Source organism: Diabrotica undecimpunctata, chromosome 3 (genome assembly GCF_040954645.1).
Source record: "Diabrotica undecimpunctata isolate CICGRU chromosome 3, icDiaUnde3, whole genome shotgun sequence".
Classification (NCBI taxonomy): domain Eukaryota; kingdom Metazoa; phylum Arthropoda; class Insecta; order Coleoptera; family Chrysomelidae; genus Diabrotica; species Diabrotica undecimpunctata.
In genome coordinates, this window is record NC_092805.1 from 85,098,405 (window position 1) to 85,117,886 (window position 19,482).

General features: G+C 34.3%; 1 protein-coding gene across 2 annotated transcripts in view; it reads left to right on the forward strand.

The window, feature by feature from the left end:
* LOC140436990 (anillin-like) overlaps nucleotides 1–19,482 on the forward strand; it is an 81,535-nt gene that overhangs the window by 53,136 nt on the left and 8,917 nt on the right. For both annotated transcript variants that reach the window (XM_072526198.1, XM_072526199.1), the window contains exons 15-19: nucleotides 6,039–6,206; nucleotides 9,919–10,160; nucleotides 14,391–14,564; nucleotides 15,879–16,073; nucleotides 16,134–16,306. In XM_072526198.1, coding sequence (XP_072382299.1) covers nucleotides 6,039–6,206; nucleotides 9,919–10,160; nucleotides 14,391–14,564; nucleotides 15,879–16,073; nucleotides 16,134–16,306 — 952 coding nt within the window. The remainder of the gene's footprint in view (nucleotides 1–6,038; nucleotides 6,207–9,918; nucleotides 10,161–14,390; nucleotides 14,565–15,878; nucleotides 16,074–16,133; nucleotides 16,307–19,482) is intronic.

Genomic DNA, 19,482 nt, shown 5'->3' on the forward strand with positions numbered 1-19,482 from the left:
TGTCCTTGGTCGTTTAAATATAAATTTCCGAAAATAAAAGTTCATTGGAAGTTTTATGCACTCTATCATTCTTTTAGTCGTTAACCTGATGCAGGTATCGTGATATCATGAAGCTATTAGCTAAATTTCCCAATGTTCCTCCACGTTTTTCTATCTTCTGCCATTCTAGCACATTCTGACAATGGAGCGCCAATGGTAGCAACAATATGGTCCGTGTATCGTGTGGGAGATCTACCTCTATTTCTTTTGCCTTCTACTTTTCCCTGGATGGTAAGTTTTTCAAGACCATTTCTTCGAAGGACATGTCCAAAATAGCTTATTATTTGTTCTGATATTTGTGTTCTTAGTCTTTTCTTTATGTTTAGCTGGTCCAGTATGGATTCATTTGTTCTTCGGGCCACCCATGGTATTCTTAGCATTCGTCTCCAGCAGTACATCTCAAATACATCTATGTTCTTTTTGCCTTTCTCAGTAAGGGTCCAGCATTCCGATGCATAAGTAAAAACTGAAAAAACTAGACTTCTTACTAGTCTCATTTTTGTATCGGTAGCTATTTCATGGCTTTTCCAAATTTTTGTTAATTTTGCCATAGCGCTTTTTGCGATTGCTGACCGAAGCTTTATTTCTTCAGTACAGCCTCCTTTGTTGGTTATTAATGAGCCCAGGTACACAAATTTATCTACAACAGCGATATTGTTTATCATGACCAGATGATTTTGATTGTTGTTAGCTCTGTCAATTATCATGATTCTCGTTTTATCTCTGTTTATTTTAAGGCCCATCGTTAAGCTTACGTCTTCTATCCGTTGTAGCAGGTGAATCAATTCAGCTTCAGAACTAGCGAGGATAGTAGTATCATCTGCATATCTCAAGTTGCAAATCTTCTTCCCGCCAATGGTGATGCCACCGTTCCAGTCCTCAGTAGCTTTCCGCATTATCCATTCACCATAGATGTTAAATAGAATTGGGCTTAGTATGCAGCCTTGTCTCACGCCCTTTGTGACCCTGAAACTATCGGTTAGTTCCCCATTTATTCTAACTCTGGCATAATTGTTATTGTACAGGCTTTTAATTAGCAGTATCAGATGATTGGGGACTCCCATTTCAGACAAAACCTGCCACATTTTACTCCAGTTGACCAAATCGAAAGCTTTACTATAATCTATGAAGCACAAATATGTTGTGATGTTAAATTCTCTGGATTTTTCTACAATCTGCCGTACGTTTAAAATTTGTTCTCTAGTACCACGTCCGCGGACGAAACCTGCTTGTTCCTCCGCAATGTTAGGTAGTAAAAAGGGCTTTATCCTCTCGAGAATTATGTGTAAGAGTATCTTACTGCAATGCGCAATTAGAGCAATTGTGCGATAGTTGCTACATAAATCTTTCGCTCCCTTTTTATGTATGGGATTATATAGTGATTGTGTCCAGTCCTCAGGCCATTTACCTGTCTCCCACACTCTTTGACAAATTTGATGTATTATATCCACTCCAACGTCATCTAGGGCCCAAATCATTTCAATAGGTATGTTATCTGGACCGGCAGCTTTCTGACTTTTTTGCCTCATAATTGCTGCTTCAACTTCACTTTTGAGTACGTCAGGTTCCGTCGCCAAACTGGCATCTTCTTGTTGTGATGGGGCGTCTGTGCTTTCCTCCATCATCAGTCGTCCACAGTATTCTTTCCATCTGTGTAAAATATCTTTTTTAGAAGTGAGTAGAGGTCCGTTATCATCTTTGATAGCAAGGTAGTTTGGTGTAAAGGAACGTGTTATCTGCTTTATTTTTTTAAACATGTCTCTGGTCTCAGTTTTGGTTTTATGCCCTTCTATTTCCATGCAGATTTTGTTCAAGTGTGTGTTCTTGTCCTTTTTGCAGAGACGTTTTATTTGACTGTTCAGCGCTTTATAGGCCTCTTTATCACTTTCACTGTTCAGTCCTGTGGCTTTTAAGCACTTCCTCTCCTGTATTTTAGTCCACGTGGAGTCTGTTATCCATTGTTTCCTTCTTTCTTCTCTATCACTCTTAATGTTTTTCGCAGCATTATGCAATATGGATTTTGTTTTTGTCCATATGCTATTTAAGGACTCTTCTGGATTTAATGATTGTTTGAGGTCACATAGCTTTTGCGTTGCGGCTTTTTTGTACGGATCGTTATATCTTAGATGCCATTTAGTTGTTGTATTTCCTGTTTTTGGACTGTTTCTTAACTTCATGCGGAATTCAGCTGATAAAAATTGATGGTCGCTATTACAATCTTTTCCTGGATAGGTCTTAACATCCTTAACAGCGCTCCTCCAACGGGTTTTTACCAGTATAAAATCTATCTGATTTCTGTACCTATTTCCTGGTGATATCCAAATGTATAGTCGTCTTGGGTGATGTTGAAAGCCTGTATTAGTAACAAACAGGTTGTTGTCTATACAAAAGTGTAGCGAGCGTTCTCCTCTGTCATTTCTTTGGCCAAGTCCATATAATCCGACGGTCTCTCGCAAGTAATGATCTTCTGTAGTTACACCAATTTTAACGTTGAAATCGCCTACGACTGCTGTGATTTCTATTTGGAAGCTTCCTAAGCGCCTGCTCCAACGTACTATAAAATGTTTCGATCTCTTCATCGTGAGCTTCGCTTGTTGGGGCATATATTTGTACTACATTAAGATTAACTGGACTGGCATTCATTCTGACAACACTTATCCGATCGCTGACGGTTATGTATTCTTTTACGGATGTTTTAATGACATTATTTACTATCACTGCTACGCCATTCCGAGATTCTTTATCATTGCCGGAGAAATAAATATCATTGCCATTTTTTGACGTATAATGTCCTTTATCCTTCCAGTGGGTTTCAGATAGACCTACAATGGCATAATTGTGTATCTCGTTTTCCACTACATCCAATTTTCCGGGTTCCAGCAATCCTCGAACATTCCACGTACCAATTTTAAGGGTGCTCCATATTTTTATGTTTATTCCAGACTCAGAGTTTCCATGGCGTGCCTGGTTTCTCACAACATTATGGCCGGTAGCCCATTTCACACCATCAGCCCCGGACGCTGATTGGCGCCAATTGCTAGTTGGATCGCTCGGCATACTGATATGTTTAGAGGTCATCTTTCATGATAGTTCTTGGGGCAAAGTAACGCAGTGGGGCCCCACTTCCTTCTGCGTGGTAGAAAATAGTTTAGAGTAAGGAAAGAGAATAATGACCCGTCCGCCCTCGAAAACCTAATAGCCAATCGGGGTCGGAAAAACAAGAGTTGGCCAAGAGAGGCCGATAGGAAAGATAAAAGACATTTTACTCAAGACTAGTTGAATTGTACACAAGGTGTACTAGTATTAGTACACCTTGTGTTCCCGTTCATACATCGGGGTACTGACTACAGGCAGTATAGCTCGTCCAGCATGCTATAGCAAGAAGAAGAGAGTGTACACCATCTCATAATGTAGAAACTAATACACTCCATCTCCATGGCCTGACAATAGCACTCTATCGTATTGCGGCCCAATTTAAATATTTATTGCGATCATGTATGCTTGTTTTTAACAGTTTTGACGTTTATATTGTTGTTTTCTATAGTCACTGTTCATCTTCAAAAGTTGAAAACATTTAAGTAAACAGTAATTTAGATTTTCAAACGTGGATTTCCACTAGGTGAATAATTAAGATATGGTGTTATCTACAGTAGATGTTGCTCGAATTACATTGCTACAAGACTGAAGAAGTCAAGTTTAATGTATCCGAAACTTAAGGTATTCCGAGAACCACATTAAGGAGAGCTTTCTATCGCTTTATAGAGATTGGTACATACTCACGTAGACCTGGTTCCGGTTGTAGAAGAGTTACCTCGCAAAGATATGATAGTTTTATTGTGATGGAGCTTTTGAGAAATCGCAATTCCACTGTAATCGCTGCAAGAAACCGTGTGCAGGAGGTTTACATTGTGAATGTAAGTGAGAGAACGGTTAGAAGACGCCTCAAGGAAAGACGACTAATAGCAAAAAGACCGGCTATTATTCCCGAATTACAACTCAGACACTGTAGGAATCGATTAATTTTTGCTCGACAACATCAACTTCTTCTTTAAGTTCCATCTTCTATCGAAGGTTGGAAATCATCATGGCTATGCGGACTCTGTTGATTGATGCTCTAAAAAGTTCTGCACTACAACATCAACACTGGGATATAAAGGATTGTATGCCCCAGAGAATAAAGTTTGGTAGTGGTGGTGTCATGGTTTGGGCTGGAATCTCATTTGAAGCTCGAACTAATTTTATTTTCATCAATGGCCTCCTGAATGCTTACCGGTATATAGGGGATGTTTTGGCAGAAGCAGTAGTTCATTCCATTTGTTCCATTTATTGGGGATAATTTCGTCTTTATGCATGTTAATGCACGGCTGCATACTGCAAGAATCGTGAGAAATACTTGGGGGAAGTAGAAATTAATACTCTAGAATGGCCAGCCAGCAGCCCTTATCTGAATATCATCGAACATCTTTGAGATGAACTTCATCGTAGGGTTACAAGTCAACCAGACCAGCCAGAAATTCTTAAAGAACTTCAAAACGTGCTTCGCGAAGAATATAAACGTATTTCTCAAGTTTTTATTCAAAATTTGTTCGTTGCCCTTCCAAATTGTATGCAAATGGTTATTGGTGTTTTAGGGCTTATTGCTCGATATTAAACAATTTTGTATTGTACAAGTACACTCGTAATTTTTATTGTTTGTAATTCGTTTCGATATTACACTATTTCCTTTTGTAGCCTTCTGATTAAATAAATTATCTAAGGAATCAAGCAGTAATGTCCATTTTTTGTTTTAAAAATGAAAGATGTTGAGTATAAATTATGAAACAGTGCATAAAACTTTCAATCAATTTTTATTTTCGGAAGTTTATAGGGTGGCCACTTTATTTGCCGGTCAGTATAGCTTCAAATATTTTTCTGAGTATTTTACGCTGAAATATTCCCAAAAGTCTTTCATCCTTCAGCGTTGGTCCATGTAGATCCGACGTAAACAGTATATTGATTTTTTGGACCTTAATTTAGCTATAAAAGTGGAAGCTAAAATCTTTCGGCGATATTTTAGTGGAGTTTGCGCTACTTCTGCAAATAAACAATAAATTGGTGGACTTTTTAAAGCCCATAGGCATAGTCTTAAACACTTATTTACTACGTGATCTATTTTTTCTAGTTGACTTTTTGAAGCCTGGTCGTAAAAAACAACCATAATCCAGTACGTCCTTTTTTACGCATCGTTACCCCATTTGACCCCCCAAACAACCAAATATGACAGCATCAAAATTGAATTTGTCCTTTTTAAAACACTTGCATAAATATCAATTAACTTTTATATGCGTTTGAATAATTTTCGAATCAATTTTTGCTCTCCGATCGAAAGTAAACAAAAAACAACTGAGCATGCAAAAGATCGTTACTCTACAAGGATCGCAGTACAAAAGGGTAAACTCGATATAGAGGGATAGAACATGCTCGTTTAAAAGAGAAGAAATGGCTCTTTCATCAAGATAACGCATCTACATACAAGTCTGCGGTTGCAGTGATTAAAACTTACGAATTGGATTTTGAATGCATGCTTCAATAGCTCTATTCCGCAGAATTATTGCCTTTGAGGTGAGATGTTTCTTGCTAGTTCCGAGATAATGGCTGCAGTAAATTAGCTATTGCAAAGACGTGGAATTATAAATAGGTCGATAGATAAATAGATACATGCATTAAACAATAAATTGTGATTATTAGATCCTTAAGTATTTAATGAAATTTTGATCAAATTAAGTGTTGTAAGTTGTTAGTTTTTAAATATAATTTTTTCTACTGATTTTTATATCTTTCTCTTCTTCTGCAGCCTGTTTGCATCCACTCCTGGGCAAAGGCCTCCCCATGAGTTCTCCACTCTTCCCATTTTCATATAGAAATTATTTAAAAAAAAACTTGAAAGTCACTTCTAAACCACACTGAATATTACTAATCGTTCTGCCAACTAATCTTTAGTTAACTTATTTTATGTTTAGCCCATAGAAGACAGGCGGCATTACAGGAAATTCAGAGACTAAAAGTTGAAGGGACTATTAGACCCCAAGGGCAACATGCCAAAAATGTGCCCTTGGAAAAAGGAACGTTGACGATATCCGATATTGTTTTGCCTCTAAAACATAAATACGTTAAAGCATTGGCTGCTGGTAAGTACACATTGTGCCACACGTTATTTTCTTGAAATATTATTTTCTATTCAGTTATTCATAATATTCATTTCTAGCGTTTTACAAATATAAAATTAATATTAGCAAGTAGTTTTTCTATTAAATAAAAACGACGAGGATGAGAAGGAAGAATTATAAACAAATACAAATTTATAATTATAAACAACTACAAATAACGTATAATAAGATTAATAATAAATATAGAAGATATATGAAAATAATAATCGGAGACTTTAATGCTAAAATATGCAGTACTAATACAGGACATGAACAAGTGATGGGAAAGCAGGGAATAAGAGATAGAAACGTAGATGGAAATCGACTAATCGAATTTTGCTAACAAAATACACTTGTAATAGGTGTAAGGATCATTAAACATAAGCAGATACATAAGGAAACGTGGAAATCATCAGTAGGGAGGTACAAGAACCAATAGACCACATAACAATTGAATATAAATGGAGAAGCTGGTTGCAAGATGTCAGGAGCTGAAGAGGTGCTGATGAGGGGCCAGGACCACATGCTAGTCAGAGCGAAACTAAGAATGAAATTAACCAGAGATAAAAACGAAAAAAATAAAACAACAGAAGGAACAAATACAACGTCTACTCCAAAACAAGAACGTATAAGAAATTAATTCGCTGAGAAACTGGCAGTTAACCGAACTGTATCACAAAAAAATGGAGACGCAGTCAAAGAAACATGAAAGCATTTTAAAGAAGTAATGATAAATACAGCGAATGAAACAATCGGATTGAAAGGAAGAGAAAATAAAAAATTGATAACTAAAGATACTCTACAACTGACAGAAGAAAGGAAAAAAATCAAAGAAGAAAGCCTGCAAAAGGAAGGATTGGAAGAAGAGAGGTTACTTGAAAGGAAATACAAGGCAAAAAATGGAGAAGTAAAAAACAAGTCAGAAAAGATAAAAGAAACTATATAAATGAGATGTTAAATTTATCATAGAAAGCAGCACAAGTAAACGACCTACAAACACAATATACAATCATACGAAACCTAAGGGGAAAAGTATAAAGAAATATACAAGAAATTAAGGATAAACAAGGAGACAAAAAATAAGGAATAAATAATACAAAAATGGAAGGAATACTTCGAGATAATATGTGCTTAACATGAAATAACACAAGTTATAGAAGATGATGAAGAATCACCAGAGATAGAAGTAAATATTTGAGAAATTACAAGGAAAGGACTTGAAAACACTAAAACTTCTAAAGAATGGAGAAGCCGCAAGAATCCACAATATACCCATTGACCTACTAAAAGCAGATCCTGCGCAATCAATAGAAATATTACATAAACTTTTAAACAAGATATGGACTGACCAAGAATTACCAAAGGAGTGGAAAGAGGGATTGATAATAAAATTATCCAAAAAAGGAGACCTGAGTAGATGCAATAATTGGCATGGATTAACACTATTAAGCGCCGCATCCAAAGTGCTGACCAAAATTATATCGGAAAGATTGAAGCCGGAACTCGATAAAAAAACTGAGAAGTAACCAAACAGGCTTCCATGCCAAACGCTCCACCATTGATTACACGTGCACCCTTCGAATTATCTTGGAACAAACAAATGAATGGAATAAAGATATACATGTGAGTTTTATCGACTTTAAAAAGGCCTTGGACCGTGTGAATAGGATACCATCCATCCATCCAATGGCGCTACAGCCCAAATCGGGCCTTGGCCTCCTTCAACAGGCTTCTCCAACCATCTCTATTTACCGCTGTTCTTTTCCATGAACGCGTTCCCAGGCAGTTCCTGGCATCCTCATCGACTTCATCTTCCCATCTCTTTTTAGGTCTTCCAACAGGTCTTTTTCCCTGCATTCTTGCATTTAATAATTTTCTGGGGATTCTATTCTCATGCATGCGGACCACGTGCCCTGCCCATCGTAATCTCTGCAGGTTAGTATGTTGTGCTAGAGTTGGTTCGCTATATTGCTCGTATATTTCTCTATTGTACCTAATTCGCCAGTTGTTGTTTTCACTTATTGGGCCCAGGATCCTACGTAATATTTTTCTTTCAAACACATCTAATGCATTGGCAGATTTCTGTGTCACCACCCATGTTTCGCAACCATAACTTACTATGGGCCTGATTATTGTTTTATAGACCCGGAGTTTTGTTTTCCGGTGTACGTCTCGCGATTTGAATATGTGGCCCATCGCGAAATAGGCTTTATTTGCCAGCACAAGCCTTCTATTTATTTCCGGTTCTTCTTCATTGCTTGCGACCAGATCCATTCCTAGGTATGTGAATCTATTTACATGTTCTATATCGTCAATAAAGTGTTGTTGCACCGGTCTATTTGATCTGGTCTGTATGAGTGAATGAGTGTATGAGTGAGTGAATAGGATACAGATGTGGAAAATTCTAAGATTATGTAGGATACCACTGAAAATTCATAAACTTTATTAAAATCTTCTACGAAGGATACAGAGAAAAACTGGAACACTCAGGTAAAGTAACGGAAGCAATTGCCATAGAAAGCTGTGTCAAACAGGGTTGTGTACTATCCCCTATCCTATTTCTTATTATGATAGATTGGGTAATGAAAAAATAACTGATCATCGAACAGGCATCAGATGGAACCGATTCAAATATAGAAGATCTTGAATTTGCGGATGACATCCGTCTGCTAACTAAATACCGAAGTCATATGCAAACAAAAATTGATAAGTTGGCACAGCACTCCGACACTATTGGACTCCAAATAAATAGAGAAAACCAAACTTAAAACTAATAACGATTTAAACAATAAAATAATGATGAACGGTAAGGAAGTAAAAGAGGTAGACAAGTTCACATATTTGGGATCAGGGTAGGGGGTGTGTAAAAAGGATATAGAGACGAGAATAATAAAGACTCAACATGTGCATTCAACGCTTTAAACAACATTTGGCAAATAAATAAAATATCAGAAACAACAAAAATGAAAATATTTAATTGTCGCATAAAAAGGCTACTACTTTACAGAGCGGAAACAGGACGAAACCACAACTAAAAAACTGCAAACTTTTGTAAATAAATCTTTAAGAAAAATCCTGAAAATATACGGGTCCAACAACTTTCCTATAGTAAAGAACAAAGCAAACTAACATATCTACTACAGTCAAGGAAAAAAAATGGAAATGGATTGGTTCTAATTTGAGGAAATATGAAAGCAAGATAACGAGACAAGCACTTGAATACCAACCAGACGGGAAAAGAAAGGGAGGTAGACTAGACAACAGCTGATGGAAAAGAACTACAACGAGAGAACAGGAAAAAATTGAACTAAGATGAGGTGAAATCGAAAAGAAGCAAGAAATAGAAGAGAATGGAAGGAACTAGTACACAGTGTATCCAGAGAATAAACAAGAAAGAAGATGCGTTGAACCGACCAGTCAGCAAGCTTACACTTTTTTCCAAGAAACGCATAAGCGCCCACTACTTCACAACGAGGGATGGAACTACATAGAGAGAGAATCGGATCGATATTTTGGAATTTATACTACTTAGTTTATACTGCAGTTTAATATTTCTAACATGCATGTGATTTAAACCAAATACTTATACCTCCATCTATAGCACTCACAATAAAGTGAGTTAACCCGCTGAGCTACCGAATGGATATTATTTATTTATTTTTTATATTTGTACTTAAATTCAAGTTTATTTCAGCCGGTGGCAAAGGACATCACGTGGTGTGTTTGATAAAATGCGGAGAACAAGTTATTCCGACAAAGTTAACGTCGACAGTGGTACATAGCGTTAAAAACCCAGATACAGATTTGGTTATACCCGGAAGCGTTGTTCTCAGCAATATCTACAGCGATTTTACTATCACTTTCGAAGTTTACTGTCTGCAAGCCCAAGAGGAGTTTCTACCACATGAAGTTAAATATCACATCAATAGCAAAAAGGTAAAATGTTTTTATTATTACATTGCTTGTACTGTTTTTTTATTTAAGTGTAAATTGATGAAGCTAATTTTTATCTATCATAACAAATGTATCGTTAAAGCGGCATCAACATTGCGGAACAATTATCTATGCTTTTAATCATGTATCATCTAGAACCGTATTGTATATCTGTTTGATATTTTATTGGTAGTTACTATTTTTGGCCGATCCCAATGTGGGTTAACAGTAAGAGTAGTTTACAGTTAAAGATGGTCGTTTTTGAATTTCTTACATTGATTTGATTATTATAACTACATATTGCATCATCAATCAGTCTATTTGTCCATTATTGAACATAGGCCTCCTCCAGATATTTCCATTTTTATTTCTGTTCTGTGCCTCTACTATTCAGTTAGTCATAATTCTTTTGAGGTATATATATTTAGGGATGCATTGGTCGAAACCCAATGTGGAATCAAGATTAACGGAACTGCCATGAACAACATAAGGTTGTTCAATGTTCTTCGCCCAATTAGGATGGACGACACCATCCTAATAGCAAACAACGTACCAGAGCTACTTCTTCATTGCAAAAATCCTTATGATTTTCAGCGTCAGATTGTTTATTTGTTGCTTATCCATTTCTACTAGTTTTTCTGGTGGTCTCTACTCATTGCCCTCATTTCTTCAATAGTCTTTTCCCTTTTTGTGCGATTTCGTTTATTCTATATCCATTTTATCCTTGTCTGCCTTTTTTCTTTTCTTTGTTCTCTTTCTTTCTATTATCCTCTTTGTTAATTGTTTTGGTTTTTTCGCATTAGAATTCCGTACCAACTCGACCGTTTCGATCCATTTTGGTCTTTCCAGGAATCCTAAGATATTTCATTTCCATAGCTGATATTTTTGTTTCGTGTTTTTTTTTCTATCATGTCCATGTTTCCTCGCATATATAATAAATAGGACAATAATTGCGTTAAAAATACGTTTAACTCTTGTATTTCTCTATTTCTTTCCGAATATTCTCTTATTTATTGGATAGTACATGTTAGTTAGCTTTATTTGTCTCTGCTATATCTAAGTCTGTTGTTACATCCTTAGAAATTATCGTTTTTAGTTAATAACATGTTTCTACCATTTCCAATTCTTTTTCTTGATATTGATTATTTTATTGTTTTGTTTTTATTATTTTTATTATCATTATCGTGTGCTCTTCCATCTTTATATTTTCTCACCCTTCCAGACATTTATCAGTTTCTAAATGTTTTATACCTGTCAGCGAAAAGAACTAGGTCTTCTGGAGTACATTAGTGCGTCTACTTGTATTGTTCCCCGTCTATTATATCTAGTTATTTAAAGATCCGATCATGAACTATTTCGTACTCTTTTACAGTGTTTTTAAGATTTTTGTTAACTATCTGCTGCGCTGTTTCTGGATAGGTTGTCATTACCAGACATAGAAGTAAAGTGCCCCTTTTTTCCATGGCGTGTCTGGTATTCTATACCACTATGGCCGGTAGCCCATTGCATACCAACCTTTCTGGGCTCTGATTTTTTACACAACAAATTATTTTTCATGATGACTCATAACCTTCATGATATTTCTAGCGGTAATGTAACGCAATGGAGTCCCACTTACCATAAAATTTTTGCTGTTAGAGCTCCGCTTGTAGTAAGTCCAATGATAAGCTGGTATATGATCATTTCTTATGCTTCTTAACTTTTTTTTTTGACTTCTCAGTTTGGGATGTGTGATAGGTAGGAATAAATGCGGATTTCATAGAATGCCTATTTTTCTCTGAAAAATGGAAAGTAGGAGATAAACAGTAGCCAAGCTACGCCAAGCCCTAAAGCAGTCTGTCCTCTACTGGAATTGTAGAAAGGTACTGCTTTATTAGATATATATTGTAGTAGATTAGGTTAAGTTAAAATTGCTAAAGACTAGATTGTAATTTAAAGTAAATATGGCTGATCATTTAATTAAAAAATACATTGTATTCCGAATTATTACTAATTCTTATTTTTTCTGAAGGACTTTGCATTTTCTAAAATAATATATTTTTTCGTTTTTATTAAGATTATATTATTTAATTTATAAAATTATGAAAGCCCCTTTAATAACGTGCCATGCCTAAGCGTTCTCCCAGGTCTTCTTTGGTATTCCTCTCCCACTCCTTTCAGGAACTTGCAAATCAGCGATACTTCGTATTGGGTGATAAACGTCTCGACGTTGAACATGCTCAACCATCTTAACCTATGCTCTTTTATTTGGGCATCAATTGGTACCACCTCTAGACTTCCCCTAATATACTCATTCTTAATTTTATCGTTTTCAATTAGTCCGCTCATCCATCTAAGCATTTTAAGCACCACATGCAGCTGGTCTTATGGCAGTTTTATAGAATTTTCCTTTCTGTTACATTGGAATTTCTGTGTCACACAATACACCAGTCGCTTCCTTCCACTTCATTCATCCCACCCTAATTTACTGCATGCATCTCATCCATTTTCCCATTACTCTATATTACTGATCCTAGGCGCTTTTATTTGTATTAAATCTTTAAATGAACATTCCAAATACTCTGTTTTGTCCTACTAAGTTTTAAATCTTTTTTCTCAAGTACTTGTCTCCACTTTTCCAGTTTTTGTTCTAAATTCCTTTCAGTATTTCCTACTTATAGCACTATATCATCCGCATACAATAAGCACCAGGGAATGATACCGTATAGTTTCCCTTTTATATGATTCAACACTAATAAAAATAAATAAGGACGAAGCATGAGATTTATGAATCTCTTCCTCTCCTGTCCTAACACTAGTTGTTACTCCAATATACATGTCTCTCAAAATCTTCACATACTCACCCGGAACTCATGTCTTCTTGAGCTGCCACCACATAATCTCTCGGGGACCTCTATCATATGCTATCTAAAGATAAATTTGTTGTTGATCTGCCTTGCATCAAACTAAACTGATTATCAGATATGTCGGTTTCTTTACGTATCCGTTTATTAATATTACTCTCTCCCATATTTTCATGGTGTGACTAGATTTATGGCTATGCAATTAGTGCATTATTTTTAAGTATAGCTTTCTTATCGCGGGCTACGGGCGGAATGCATTGATCGGTGAATCGAAACACGATGAAACGACAGGTCGTGTAACCACACACTACGTGGAGTAGTAAACCCAGTCCCATAGATATTTCTAATAAAATAAGCTAAACTGAAATAAAATTACATTTGGACGACCGATTTCGCTGTTTACAAGTTATACAGCATCATCAGACCCTCAAGAAACTAAAGGCTGAAATAGATGATATATGTAAGACAATATGTATACAACTAAAAAATTCATTTGAAGTGGTACTAAGAATATATAGGACTTCGTTAATAGTCAACTATATAATAACTGACTATTAACTAATACATAACACGGATTGTGAGTATAAGACCTTTTATCCTAACATTTATAAATTAAATTAAAATAAAATAAAATGAATCGAATCGAACCGAATCGAAAACCCTCGCTCCGTGCGTAGATTAAAAGAAAGCTATGCTTTCCCCCCTCGGTCACTCCTGGAGTGCCACATTCCGTTTTTTTTTTCATATCTACTTTGTTATTATATATATATATATATATATATATATATATATATATATATATATATATATATATATATATATATATATTATTAATACCGCTTTACAAAATAAAGTAGATATGAAAAAAAAAAAACAGAATGTGGCACTCCAGGAGTGACCGAGGGGGGAAAGCGTAGCTTTCTTATCATCTACGCACGGAGCGAGGGTTTTTATTTTATTTTATTCGATTCGATTGCATTAAATTGGGATTCGATTCGGTTCCATTCGATTCGTTTTATTTTATTTTAATTTAATTTATAAATGTTAGGATAAAAGGTTATATATATATATATATATATATATATATATATATATATATATATATATATATATATGTATATTAATAATTCTATCAGACAAACCTGTTATCCAAATTTTTCCTGTCTCTCCTAGAGCTGTCCATACTTCCTCAGGAATATCATCTGGTGTAACAGCTGTATCTTTATTTTTTGAAGTGCTTGACTAATTTTGTTAAGTTCTTTTTCCGTCGCTTTTCGACATTCTTTGGCTATTTTATATGCCTTTGCCTCATCATTTCTGGTATCAAGTTAATCGTATATATCTGTATACGCTTCTGCTTTATTTAGATATTGTTTTCTTTTTGTTATAGTCAAATAATAAATTGGTAACTCCAAAAAAATCAAAGCAGGAGTCTAGAATGGTAATGCCAATCAAAGAATCACCAGCGGGACCTCAAGCTGTAAGAACATCTTCGTTTGCAATGATGGGATATGTTGTATTTTCAGTTCAAGCTGTCAATAAACGGATTTGGAATTTAAATAACGTAAGTAGGAACTTATCTATTTCTTGAAAAGTAATAGTTTTCTTAATATTTAAAAGATATTTCTTTTCAAAATCAAAAGTGTCACTTTTGATTTCAGTGGAATGGGAAAATAACCCGATGACTCCACACATAAAAAGTTATATTTTTATTGTGGCGACATTCAAAATTTACAAGAATAGATAGAAAATAAAAAATGAGAAGAGCAACTAAAATTTGGGGAAGGAAACCAAACGAATGATAATATACCTACACATAATTAACATCTTATAAAGTAAACTCAAAACGGGAGAAGAGCTATATCAAAATTTTATACAATAGACAGGAGAACGGTAGATAGAAGCTTAATAAAGTTAGAAGTACCAATCATAATATGAGAAATTATAAGGTACTTATATACAGAGTAATTACACAAGTGCAACTAAATGGAAAAAAATCTGAAAGTTTATAAAGCAAGGAGATAGCTTAAGTCCACTATTATTTAGAATAATAATGGACGGGGTATTGAAGAACACAAGGAGACGAACAAAAAATCTAAAAACAATCATAGAGTACAATAGAACCGTTGGACTGGTACGGACATCTAATGAGGAAAAATCAAAACAGTAACTAAGAGCACCATGGAAGCAAAGAGAACAAATTCAAACTGGAAGAAATGAATAAGCAACAAACATTGAAATAAACAATCCGACGCTGAAAGGCATACGAATTATGTGCTGACAATATATCAATGCATGCTATTTAAATGCTTCAAAGGGTTATTTTGATATCAATATTTTTTCAAAAATTATTGTTCATCGTAAGATATTTGAATTTGCCATAACTGGATATCTAGTTTTCTAGTGGAGAAATTCTTCAATTAAAAAAAAACATAAATGTTGGTGACCCGCAGGTGCCAAAGGGCACCTGAACACAGACCCTAATACTAATATTAATAATTATTTTAACCATCTTGGGTATCCTATAAAAATCCAGAAACAAAGAATTGGACTATCCCAAATATTAACAATTTAAATCAATATATGGGATAAATGGATTCATATTAGTCATCCAAGCATTAATTATTGTGATTTTAATAACTAAATAAACAGAAATACATAATTTATTTGTTAATTTTTAAATTACTTTACATTAAATTTTATATGAAAATATACAGGAAATAGGTACTTTAAATTAAATGGCCAAATATATGGCCTATATTTGGCCATTTAATTTAATAAAGCGATAGCGGCTTTCGCTAAAAGATTATATCTTTTACACAATAGGTACTTTGTTTATTAAACATTCTAAGTATGATTTAATAATTTTGTTTTTCAGACCCCACCTATGAGTCCTTTGGACGGTACCGTTGAAATGCGTATTTGCTGTGAATTAGCTGTATCTGTTGAACATAGGGGATTTTTGACTATGTTTGAAGATGTATCAGGATTTGGGGCATGGCATAGAAGATGGTGTATGTTAAATGGACAAACCTTAAGTTATTGGAAATATCCAGATGATGAAAGGAAAATGGTAAGTTCTCTCTTTATTAAAAGTAGAAAATGAAATTATTTTATTAAATATATGTTTTAGGCACCAATAAATTCTATAGATTTAAATAGTTGTATAACAAAAGAAGTTGGTCCAGTCAATAGGGATATATGTGCGAGGCTACATACAATTTTATTGGAGATGGAGAGACCTGCCTACAGTACAGATAAAGACAGTCTAGTAACGATATGCAAAGGGGACAAGACCGTTATTAGGTTAGTACAATGTCCACAGACATTTATTAATATATGAATTTACTGCATAATGAGTTAATTCATTGTTTCATTGAAATACTCGTATAATTTTGGTGGTGGATTAAGAATTTTGGAATTAGCGTTACTGTAATTCAAAAAAGGAATTTCGGGTTTTTGCGAAATTTTTAAGTTTATTCTAATTATGGCATCTATTCACAATAAAACTGATATCAATAAAGGATAGTAAAGGACATTAAAATACTTACTCTATACACAGCTGATAATAAGCCACGTACATAGCTAGTATGCACCTGTTTCTCCTCTCAAATTACTTGAATATTGTTTATTACTTTTTTTCAGATAGATTATCCATATACTACTGTTCGGAAGCTATTTTCTTGTGGAATTTTAATGTTATTTATTATCTTTAATGGAAATTGATCCCAATTTCAGTTGAAAACACGTATAATTTGAAGTTTCTATTTCTCCTTCTGAAATCGTTCTCGAAATACAAGTTAAACTATATATTTTAATTATTAGTTAAATAGTTATTATTAATGATTAATAAATAATTAGGTTTAATTTGTAAAAAGATGGAAAGAAGGGAAAGGATGTAAACTTGCCAGGGTAACACTAAGTAACCTTGAAGAGTCAACATCAAAGAAGTACTTGGGAATGACCAGGAAAAATCTACGTTTGGCAGTTGGTTTTTTAACTGGTCATTGTCAACTAAGCAAACACCTCCACACACTGGGGCTAGCAGACACACCTCTATATAGGAAGTGTGAACGAGAAGACGAAACTGTAGAGCATGTCCTATGTGAATGCTCAGAGTTATCGTTAATACGAGAGTATGCGTTCGGCGAGTCCTGGTCCACACCTGCCCACATAAGAGAGATGTCTCCTGGTAACCTGTCCACCTTCCTAGAAATGGCAGGATGGACAATGAGCTAAGGGTGACAGCTCCCTGGAAGGATGCACAATGGGTCAATTTTGGCCTAAGTGCTGTGAAACTTAACTCGCCCTCCCTACTCTATAGATACAGATTGTAAACAATTAATAATATATATATATATATATATATATATATATATATATATATATATATATATATAAATAATATTAATAATATATGTAAATAATTAATAATGTATAGTCAGATATGTACTAAGTACAGGTTATGGCTTTAACTTTTCAAACTAGCTTCATTGCTAGCCGTAAAGAATCTCGGCGATATGCCGATTAATGCCATAATATCTGTACAAAGAAAAGCATGTCAAGACACATGAAAACATAGTTCCATTCATGAAACGCATAGCGTACTACGCCCGTTTTATGGTCGACATAATTGTCGATATCTAGTCTAATTGGTCATTACTGAAAAAGCTTTGACGCTTTAGAGCAGACATGGGTAAACTTTTTAAGGGGAGGACTAGATAAAATTAAAAATTTTCTTGGCGAGCCGAAAAAAATTAAACAAAACATATTTTTATAAATGAAAAACTTCATTTTTGATTTTTTTGTCACACACAATTTTAATGCTACAATGGTAAAAGACTTACAGAAACTTATTATTCTTTAGATGAGTATAAAAAGGATACGTAACAGAAAAAACTGTGACTCATAATAAGAATAAGCTTATAAAAGTAATGATCAGTTAATCGGTTTCTAACGCGGTTTTTGCGAAACTTTGTAGTAGAAAATACCTGTTCACAGATTTAGGAAGATGCAAACATCGCAATTATTTTCTGATCGTGAGATTTCAGGTTTAGTGAAACTTGATTTTGACAGTATCTTGTAGAACTAAATTTTAGAAATCTTGAGCAATAGTTGCTACAATTCAGTGTCACCCAGTTGCAACTCATTAATTCGAGTTGCAATTCTGGTTTGACTGATTCACAATCCACATTAAATGACATTTTAAAATTTTGATCCTGATTTTCACAAAAGCGTTGAATCTCATTTTGTTTGAATAGTCAATGTCCAAAACTGTTGAGATACCCTTCAAGCAATTGTTGAAGTCAAGGAACAAGAGTTTATTATTAACTACTTCATTGAATGGGAATATACCACCATTTTAATTAAAACTCCTTTATATTAGACGTTTCGATTTTTACCTCGGAGTTCCGTTTCAAAATATAAATTGTAGTTTATTACCGTTCAGAGAGTAGGTAATTGTTATGCTTTTATTCAGACATAATTATATTATATTGGGTCTGAATAATCCTATTATATAATGCAGATGTTATTACTATTATAGGTTTTCTACTTATACAGGGTGGTCCTTAAGTAATTGTACAAAAAGAAACCGTAGATTCTGCACTTTAACACAAGGGTGTTAAAGTGGAAATTTAAAACTTAATTTTTCGCTATAACTTTACCGTTTGTAAAAATGTGTGGATAAAAATTTATAATTGGATGCTTTTGAATAGCAAAAATTATAATTTTATACATATTTTGATGTAGCTGATAGAGGGCGCCACATATGCCACATATGTGGCATAAATTTGCACTTAACTTTTTTACTCTTTAAGTTAGCGCTATTTTTGTTAAAAATATTAAAGCTACATTATTTTTACAGAGAGAAGGTATACTTGTTAATAACTTCAAAATTCAACCGTTTTTGAGATAATCGCATTTTATCAGACAGCTGCATAATAATTCTTAGTTGTGATATTTTTCCGGTAAAGTACTGAATACCTGTGGATAAGAATAATGAATAGTTTGTTCTTATTATAACAGCTTAAAGATGATAATGTAATATCACAAAATGTGCTAAATGTTTTATTGAAGAGAAGCTTTTATCTTCTTCTTTAGGTGGCGTGTCCGTATTCAGACGTGTACCTTCATCATGTTTACAATTTCCTTTTTCTATCGCTTCTATAAATTTCTATACTGGCGTTGCTTTACTTTTTCTCTATTGTAAAATGCTGAGGCGAGTTAGACGAAATACCGGTTTTCACATCGATTTACTACTCTCTATCAATTCGTTTCTCGTCATCATATATGTTTTAACGTTAGTGGTTAATAAATTCCTTTCAAACTATAATTAAATTTTATTTGTGAGCATCTTATTTACTTTATATAATAATGAAATTTACTATTAATTTATGAAGTATCAAATTTAAATTTAAATAATAATTTAATGTATGGTCTGACATTGACGGGTCTGTCAAAATTAAACAACGTATGCTTTG